Consider the following 9,980-nt stretch of genomic DNA (forward strand, 5'->3'; position numbering starts at 1 on the left):
ATTTCTTGAGCTGTTCACTATGCACTATAAACTCTCATTGGTTTTTTGGCTGACTTCACTGTACTATAAATGCCAATAAGTTCTTAAGCTCTTCAATGTGTACCGCGAACCCCCATAGATTCTCAAGTTCTTCACTTTGCACTGAATAAACCCCCACTGGTTCTGGAGCTCTTTTAACTGTGTGCTGTAAACCCACAAAGGTTTTTGAGCTCTTCACTGTGTACTGTAAACTCCCATAGGTTTCCAAGCTTTTCACTGTGTACTGTAAACCAGAACAGACTGTCAAGCTCTTTACTGTGCACTGTAAACCCCCATGTTTACAGTAGCTATAGGTTCTGAAGCTCTTCACAGTGTTCTGTAAAACCCCATAGGTTCTTGAGCTCTTATCTCAATACTGTAAACCCCTACATGTTCTTTTAATAAAAGCTCTTTAACTACATTGGTTCTCAAACTCTTCACTGTTTACTGTAAACCTCCATCTTCACTGTAAACCTCCATAGGTTCTTGAGCTCTTCACTGTGTACTGTAAACTCCCATAGGTTTCCAAACTTTTCACTGTGTACTGTAAACCAGAACAGACTGTCAAGCTCTTTACTGTGCACTGTAAACCCCCATGTTTACAGTAGCTATAGGTTCTGAAGCTCTTCACAGTGTTCTGTAAAACCCCATAGGTTCTTGAGCTCTTATCTCAATACTGTAAACCCCTACATGTTCTTTTAATAAAAGCTCTTTAACTACATTGGTACTCAAGCTCTTCACTGTTTACTGTAAACCTCCATCTTCACTGTAAACCTCCATAGGTTCTTGAGCTCTTCACTGTGTACTGTAAACTCCCATAGGTTTCCAAACTTTTCACTGTGTACTGTAAACCAGAACAGACTGTCAAGCTCTTTACTGTGCACTGTAAACCCCCATGTTTACAGTAGCTATAGGTTCTGAAGCTCTTCACAGTGTTCTGTAAAACCCCATAGGTTCTTGAGATCTTATCTCAATACTGTAAACCCCTACATGTTCTTTTAATAAAAGCTCTTTAACTACATTGGTTCTCAAGCTCTTCACTGTTTACTGTAAACCTCCATCTTCACTGTAAACCTCCATAGGTTCTTGAGCTCTTTACTGTGTACTGTATCCCCCTGCTCTATATTATAGCCTGTTTTTTTTGTTAAAAGGTTAAAAGCTGAGGTTTACTGAGTTGTCAATACTGAGGGAAAATATGCTGACAACTAAATTCCAAAACCTTTGAATTTAGTATTTAGTGAAATCTGGATGCACAATGCTTCAAGAAAAGGAATCTTTATACTGGTTCTTATGGTATTATATATACAATTCATAATAATAAATGATAACAACAGTATTAATTAACTGACATTACCATATTTTGTAAGATACAGACTATGACAAATGTATTGTCACACTCTAAAGTTTTTGTCTACTATGACAATCAGCAAAATATAATGTAACTAGAAATATGTCCACCGGACACTAAAAAGGTTGCCCACAAATAAGCTGACATCTACAATACATGTATTACTTTGTGTAATTCTATATCAGTGTTGGGCTTATTAGACTAAGTTAAATCTTAAGACATTATTTTACACATCAGTTTCTATGGTTTCAATAGTATTACATTTATTATTACAAAAATATATGGAGGATCAATAGATGTATTCCACTTCACTGTTCTGAAAACTAAAAACTTAGATAAAACATAAAAATGGATGTAAAATGAAACAGAAAAATTGTATGAAAAGCTTAAATTCTGATCTTAATGATTGATTTTTTTAAGATGCTTTATAAATATTCAGTGACTGTTTTCGAGCAATGCCATCAAATATGAAATAAGTAGTTCAATGCAATGTACAGACAAACATGGGAGTCACTATAACCACCTACTAATGGAAAGCGCCCTTAAAAACAAAGACACCTACATAATTACCTCCTTTACATTACAGCCCTTGAAAATTTATAGAAAAACAAGATATCTTCTAAAGCACTTTTTTCCCCAGTTTGTTTATCCAATTAAAACTGTAGAACTCACAGAATTTATAAAGACTTGTCATTATAAGAACTGTGATGTATCTAATACAAAAAAGATGCTATCAGTCACTTCATATATTCAATTAAGCCCTCCCAAATAAATGGCTTTAGTTTTTTTCCCTCTTTGCAATCTTTAACAGAAACAACTTGTTTCAAGAGATAAATATTTACACTGTGGGACTGATAGCTCTGAGAGAGATACTGCATGATACAGTTAATGGTAGATAATTTGAGAGTAATGTTCTTGTGAAAATCATGCATTCTATGTACCAAATAAGTTTCTATACTGTACTAGTAGTAGTTCTAAGTACCAAATGAGTTTCTATACTGTACTAGTAGTAGTTTTATGTACCGAGTAAGTTTCTATACTGTACTAGTAGTAGTTTTATGTACCAAATTAGTTTCTATACAGTACTAGTAGTAGTTTTATGTACCAACTTGAAATAAGTTTCTATACTGTACTAGTAGTAGTTTTATGTACCAAATTAGTTTCTGTACTGTACTAGAAGCAGTTCTATGTACCAAATAGGTTTCTGTACTGAACTTGAAGCAGTTCTATGTATCAAATAAGTTTCTGTACTGTACTAATAGCAGTTTTATGTACCAAATAAGTTGATGTACTGTACTAATAGCAGTTTTATGTACCAAATAAGTTGATGTACTGTATCAGTTGTTGTACTATGCAACAATAAAGCCATTATACTGTATTCAGTTGCAGAACTGTACTTTGAATAAGTTATTGCAATGTATTCACTTGCAGTTTTATGCTCTGTTTGAGTTTCTGTACTGTATTCAACTTCAATTTGTGCTCAGTTTAAGGTTGCATATTGTATTTAGTTGTCTGTTTTCTATTTATAGTAATTCCATTGCATTCACTTGCAGTTCTGTGTTCTGTTAAAGTTACTGCATTGTATTCAGTTGCAGTTCTGTGTTCTATTTGAGTTATTGCATTGTATTCAGTTGCAGTTCTACATTATGTTAGTTATTGCATTGTATTCAGTTGCAGTTCTGCATTATGTTAGAGTTATTGCACTGTATTTAGTTGCAGTTCTACATTATGTTAGAGTTATTGCATTGTATTTAGTTGCAGTTCTGCATTATGTTAGAGTTATTGCATTGTATTCAGTTGCAGTTCTGTGTTCTCACTGAGTTATTGCATTGTATTCAGTTGCAGTTCTACATTATGTTAGAGTTATTGCATTGTATTTAGTTGCAGTTCTGCATTATGTTAGAGTTATTGCATTGTATTTAGTTGCAGTTCTGCATTATGTTAGAGTTATTGCATTGTATTCAGTTGCAGTTCTGCATTATGTTTGAGTTATTGCACTGTATTCACTTGCAGTTCTGTGTTCTGTTAAAGTTACTGCATTGTATTCAGTTGCAGTTCTGTGTTCTATTTGAGTTATTGCATTGTATTCAGTTGCAGTTCTGCATTATGTTTGAGTTATTGCATTGTATTCAGTTGCATTTCTGCATTATGTTTGAGTTATTGCACTGTATTCACTTGCAGTTCTGCATTATGTTTGAGTTATTGCATTGTATTCATTTGCAGTTCTTTGATAATCGAGTGCACCATATTCAGTTGCAGTCTTGTTCAGCATTTAAATTACTGAAGTATATTCAGTTGCAGCACTATATTCTTAGTATATTGCAGTGTATGAGCTACTGAACTGTATTCAGTTGCAGTCGTATATACTGCATGATTTATTGTACTGTATTAACTATAGCACTGTCTTCAGTTTTATCACCTTGCAAGACAGTTTTCAGTTGCAGCACTTTGTGTAGTACAAGGTGTTTTACTGTTTTCAGTTGCAGCACTTTTAGTACAATGTTTTTTACTGTACTTAGTTTGTGAACTTTGTGAAGTACAAGGTTTTGTACAATAATATTCAGTTGCAGCACTGTGTGAAGTAAAAGGTTTTGCACTGTATTCAGTTGCAGCACTTTGAGTAGTACAAACCTTTAATGCCCTGTATTCAGTTGTTATAGTGTGTAGTTTTTCAGTTAATGTCCTGTATTCAGTTGTTGTACTGTGTAGTTTTTCAGTTAATGCCCTGTATTCAGTTGTTGTACTGTGTAGTTTTTCAGTTAATGCCCTGTATTCAGTTGTTGTACTGTGTAGTCTTTCAGCAAATCCCCTGTATTCAAATGTCATACTGTGTAGTGTTGGAGTTAGTGCCCTGTATTCAGTTGTCATTCTGTGTAGTGTTCAAGTTAATGCCCTGTATTCAGCTGCAGTACTATGAACTGCTTTGAGTTAATGCCCTGTCTTCAGATGTCATACTGTGCAGTGTGTGAGTTAATGCCTTGTATTCAGTTGTCGTACTGTATAGTGTTTGAATAAATGCCCTGTATTCAACTGTCAAACTGTATAGTGTTGGAGTTAATGCCCTGTATTCAGCTGGTGAACTGTGTAGTGTTCAAGTTAATGCCCTGTATTCAAATGTCATACTGTGTAGTGTTGGAGTTAATGCCCTGTATTCAGTTGGTGAACTGTGTAGTGTTCCAGTTAATGCCCTGTATTCGAACGTCATACTGTATAGTGTTGGAGTTAATGCCCTGTATTCAGTTGGTGAACTGTGTAGTGTTCAAGTTAATGCCCTGTATTCAAATGTCATACTGTGTAGTGTTGGAGTTAATGCCCTGTATTCAAATGTCATACTGTGTAGTGTTTGAGTTAATGCCCTGTATTCAAACGTCATACTGTGTAGTGTTGGAGTTAATGCCCTGTATTCAGTTGTCGTACTGTGTAGTGTTTAAGTTAATGCCCTGTATTCAAATGTCATACTGTGTAGTGTTTGAGTTAATGCCCTGTATTCAAGTGTCGTTCTGTGTAGTGTTTGAGTTAATCCCCTGTATTCAGTTGTCATTCTGTGTAGTGTTCAAGTTAATGCCCTGTATTCAGCTGCAGCACTATGAACTGCTTTGAGTTAATGCCCTGTATTCAGTTGTGGTATTGTAAAGTAGCCGTGTTCTGAGTTTCTACAATGTATGACTGCGATATACTGAACTTCCCGTTAGGGTAGTGACAAACATGTGTATTTCAACAAGTCAACGCCTGTACTTATGTTCCTAAAACTACTGCCCAAATCACAGTGTCCAGCATGCTTCACAACTGGTAACATCATGCCAACAGATGCAAGCCAGAAAGCCATTGCGGGTTATATAACATATCTTTAATTCATTCTTTTTTTAACTTATAATTGAAATGCTTTAAGATAAATCATGCACATGTCATAGTGCCAAAGAAAGCTTTTGACAATTACATAATTAACACCAGCAGAAACAGTTGGAAAAAAGGCTTCTAGGAGATCATCTGGCATGCATTACGCAACTCTCACTTGCTGACAAGGGAAGAAGCTTTGTAACTGTCTCACGTTTTTTCATGATGTTTCTTTCTGTTGTTGCAAAACAGGTGGTAGACACGCTGAGTGTCACCGTGACATGATAATAACTTAACTTTTTTATGTCTTCTTGGAAAATCTTATGTATAATAGGTCCCAGCAGGATCCATCTCAGGGTGATTCAGAACTCTAGCGTCAATTTCTCATCATTATAGGTACATTCTGCACAAAAACTATTTTTATATCTCATTTCAAATGTGAAACAGACACGGCTCCAACAGGCTTTATTTTCTTGGATACACTGCCGAACTGAATTTCTCACCATTATATATCTACTGAAATATGCTTTTCATTTCAAATTTCGTAAGATTCTAGTAAATTGTATGTTTCATGATTTTTGTTTTTTGTTTCATCCTATGAAGAAATAATGTATCAAATTTCTTGCCTAAAGCCAAGAAAGTAGTGAAGTAAGGGAGACTGGAGGAACTACATGTCAAACCAGTATATGCCAAACTAAATTTCAAATATCAACCAGTTTCTGTCCACAAGGACCTTCATTCAGAAAAAATTACAGGAAAATGAACTACTAAGGTGTGGAAATGCTGGAACTGGAAAAACATGTGTGTTACTATAAATAGTGACAACAGTTACTATAAATAAATGTCGTCTATATGGACAGTTAAGGCCAAGAAAATAAATTTCTTGTGTTGTTCCTAATTAATCAATGTACAATGTAACCTGTGTTTATGACACTTCTGCATAATGAATACCTTCCTACAAAGGGATATTTCCCGACAAAGGCAGCCAATTCACGAATACCTTCCTACAAAGGGATACTTCCCAACAAAGGCAGCCAATTCACGAATTTTTTCCTACAAAAGGATACTTCCCGACAAAGGCAGCCAATTCACGAATACTTTCCTACAAAGGGATTCTTCCCGACAAAGGCAGCCAATTCACGAATACCTTCCTACAAAGGGATACTTCCCTACAAAGGCAGCCAATTCACGAATACCTTCCTACAAAGGGAGACTTCCCAACAAAGGCAGCCAATTCACGAATACCTTCCTACAAAGGGATACTTCCCAACAAAGGCAGCCAATTCACGAATACCTTCCTACAAAGGGATACTTCCCGACAAAGGCAGCCAATTCACAAATACCTTCCTACAAAGGGATACTTTCCGACAAAGGCAGCCAATTTGTTTTCCATGCAGACAATTTGAAAAAGCAACAATCCCTGTATAGTACAAATTTAAAGTCTTGCAAGAAGTGAAAACAACACTATCTAAATAAGTAATGAACTTTTTTCTTCCTTTTAGAAGTTGATGTTTCTTTAGTAATAATTTTTAAATGAATCAGTAAGTATTTTTGAGTCAAGAGAACAGATTCATTAGAAATTTGGTAAAAAGTGATATTTTCTATGAAACAATGAACAATTGCATGTCAAAAAGAAACTTGAAAGGGATTAAAGGGAGGACGTTGTTTAAAGTTTTTTTTTATTTTTACCTCTAGCAGCCCCAAAAAGAGTTCAAATGGAACAATTTGAACCAATATTAGAGAGTTCCAATGCTACAGTCATGACCAGGAGCCTCAGAGAAGAAGACATTTAAGTAAAAATGTAGAAGTTGGACAATAGATGCATGACAATGGTCAATGGACTATCGGCCTTTACTAATAGTTTGTCTTCAACAATAAAAAAAAAAATTAATAAAAAAAAAGAGAAAAGATCAAAGCAGTGTCATTTCTTATGTTTATCTTAAATGTTAACTATTATGACCAGACAAGCTAAACACATGATAACATCTTGAATTATTGATTTCATATTAAAAGATTAATGTTTCGTATCTCTCTCCTTATGATGATAATATTCTAACGTCTGTCGCATCGTTGTATTGTACGACGACACATTACGGTCTATAGGCAAGATGTTACAACCATCTAGTCACAGATGGACGGGTATTTAAAGGATCTATTGGACAGATGAAAATCGCATTGACAATGTTTATGTCTTTTCGTCAATGTTTCTTTCATGGCTATATGCAATTTTTAATGAGTGTCTTTTGAAGTAAGGAAACATGTGACAGTTTTCTGTTCAATACAAACTTCCTCGGGGACCTTTAGGATATCTGTGCAGGGAAGCTGTAATCACCAACGACTACATGTTTGTTTCAAGGTCTAAGAAAATGAATCCTGCTAAAAAATATTACAATTTGATAAACAAAATTTGCAATGACAAAAAAATTACTAAAATCAATAATATAAAATCTTTGTGAACATTAGTGTGCAGTGAATTAAAAGCTGACAAAAAGCTCTTAAAAGGAGTAAATTACCACCATGTTAATATTTTTCAAAATATTAAGAACATATAATTATGTACTTTGTTCAGTAATTATAGGTAAACACAAAAAAAGTCCAGTATTAATTTGTCAAAAACACTTGTCTAGTATGAAAACCTCTACAGTGTTAGTCAAACAGTAAAATTTTAATGCAAAGTAGAAAGGATTTTGCACTACTTAACATCAAACTCACAAAATGAGAATTTAAACGATACTTATTTCTATCTTTAAAACAGAAGTTGCCCTCAAGGATAGCTAAAAAATTTCATCCTCAGAGATGTTTATAATGCAGTTCTGGATCTCTGACGTGACCAACAGAATATAAAAATAGCGTCAGTTATTTAGGTACGGTATACAGAAATATGTCAAAGATAAAAATTTCCTTCATGATTAATCAACAATCAGGCTAATTTTTGAGCTGATTAATCAACCATAAGGCTATTTGTGTACTGATCAATGAACGTCGGAATTTTGACTGATTCCTAGTACTTGTATCACAGCAAAATTTACCTCAATACTCTGGTCAGCTTCACTCATTGGACCGATCAATTTTCCTGCTTCAAGCCGGACTCTGGTCCAAACTCCTGGGTGGCTGTCATCCAAGCTCTTCAACATGTAATCTTCAAGGAAACCTTCCTCTTTAGTGGCTGCACTTGATTCATTTTTCACAGCTAAAGGTGTGTTGGCAGCAGATGGACTTTGGTTTGTTTGACTGTCCACAGTATTTGGTGACATGTTGTCAGAACCTGAAAAAATATGTACTTTAAATATAGGAGGACTTTCAAAACCTCAACATTTTTCATTACTTTCAACTTCTGAAAAAGGGGGGACGAGTCAGATGATTCAGACGAGCCTGTCAAAGGAAAAGACCAAATTGGCTGCTTAAATCAAGTGACTGCTTAACTGGTTGCGACTTTTTTTACGAGTACAAAAATTGTCTGCAGAAAGCACAATATATCTATAAAATTTGGCCAAAGTGTAAATGATGTTCTCTGGTATTAGTAAATGGAAGGCTTTGGGTTAATTTTATTTTTAACAAATAGATGTAACTTGACCATTAAATAGGGTCAGACGATGCATTTGGGAATGAACATTGGCTGCTAACTGCATAAAGCAGGTGACTGTTTAATGCTGTTTGTCAGAGGGCAATTCAAAATGACCAATGACAGCAGGAGAATTTTGTTTCTAAAGATCACCGCCTCAGTAGCCCAGTGACGGAGCACCCACTTTGAGTGCGGGAGGTCATAGATTTGATCTCTGACCGCGCCATACCAAAGATGTAAAAAAATTGGTACTAGTAGCTTCCTCGCTTAGCGCTCAGCATTAAGAGGATAGTGCTAGGAATGGTCAGCCCAGTGTCAGTATAATATGACTGGGTGGGGTATCATGTTATGTGTCTATGACGTGATATTCCAGTGAGGCAGCACTATAAAGTTGGACATTGTGCTCACTGCTACAAGTAGATATTGTTGTTTATATGACTGAAAATTGTTGGAAAAAGACGTAAACCCCAAACACACACACACACACTGTTTCTAAAGAAAAGAAAAGTAGCTCCTACCTTTTTCACAGTCAGCTGACAACGTAGTAATCAGTTTCATCCCTTCCGTAGCTTTTTCCGTCAACAAGTTCTTGTTTCCATTTTCAGACGATTTATCCGACACAGAGTGAGATGTGTAAAAACCAGTCGGGACCTCATGATGTCCGACAAGGAAGGATTCACTGTGACCATGGAAACTGTTGCTTGGTTGTAAAATAGAAGGTTCACTATCTGACTGGTTGGAATCACCAGGCACATGATCAGATGTTCCACCCACATTTTCAGAATCTGAAAACAAATGAATATGTATCTTATAAAAGCAGACTTTTTTATTCACCTGTGCTATGGCATATCTCCTTGTAATAGCAAGACCTTACTGGTTTGTGACCCAGATTCGGACAATTTTATGACATTTTCAGCGTCATATTTTCTTTTTTGATGTGTTTGTATCTAAAAATCAACTGGACAAGTCACTGAGGCCCGAAAGTGGGTACGTAAATTCAACATTTATAGCATGCAGGACCCAGAAATCCGACAGTAGGAAAACGTTAATTAGAGTCATTTCTGTCTCGCAGAATCACTTTTAGGTCAGTGGTAATGATAAAAATACATGTTTACCTTGTTTACATTCTACTATTAATGTTTGATATATGGCTGTCGAGAGCTGGCCTATATATGACACAAAATTTTGAGTAAAAAAAATTGGTTTATATGCATTATC

General features: G+C 35.4%; 1 protein-coding gene across 1 annotated transcript in view; it reads right to left on the minus strand.

The window, feature by feature from the left end:
* LOC123527699 (MDS1 and EVI1 complex locus protein EVI1-B-like) overlaps positions 1-9,483 on the minus strand; it is a 39,857-nt gene extending 30,374 nt beyond the window's left edge. The window contains exons 1-2 of the mRNA XM_045307324.2: positions 9,281-9,483; positions 8,230-8,465 (exon numbers count right to left, since the gene is read on the minus strand). Of these exons, the coding sequence (XP_045163259.2) occupies positions 8,230-8,465; positions 9,281-9,320 (276 nt within the window). The 5' untranslated portion in view covers positions 9,321-9,483. The remainder of the gene's footprint in view (positions 1-8,229; positions 8,466-9,280) is intronic.
* Positions 9,484-9,980: the final 497 nt, after the last annotated feature.

This window comes from Mercenaria mercenaria, chromosome 14, assembly GCF_021730395.1.
Source record: "Mercenaria mercenaria strain notata chromosome 14, MADL_Memer_1, whole genome shotgun sequence".
NCBI lineage: Eukaryota > Metazoa > Mollusca > Bivalvia > Venerida > Veneridae > Mercenaria > Mercenaria mercenaria.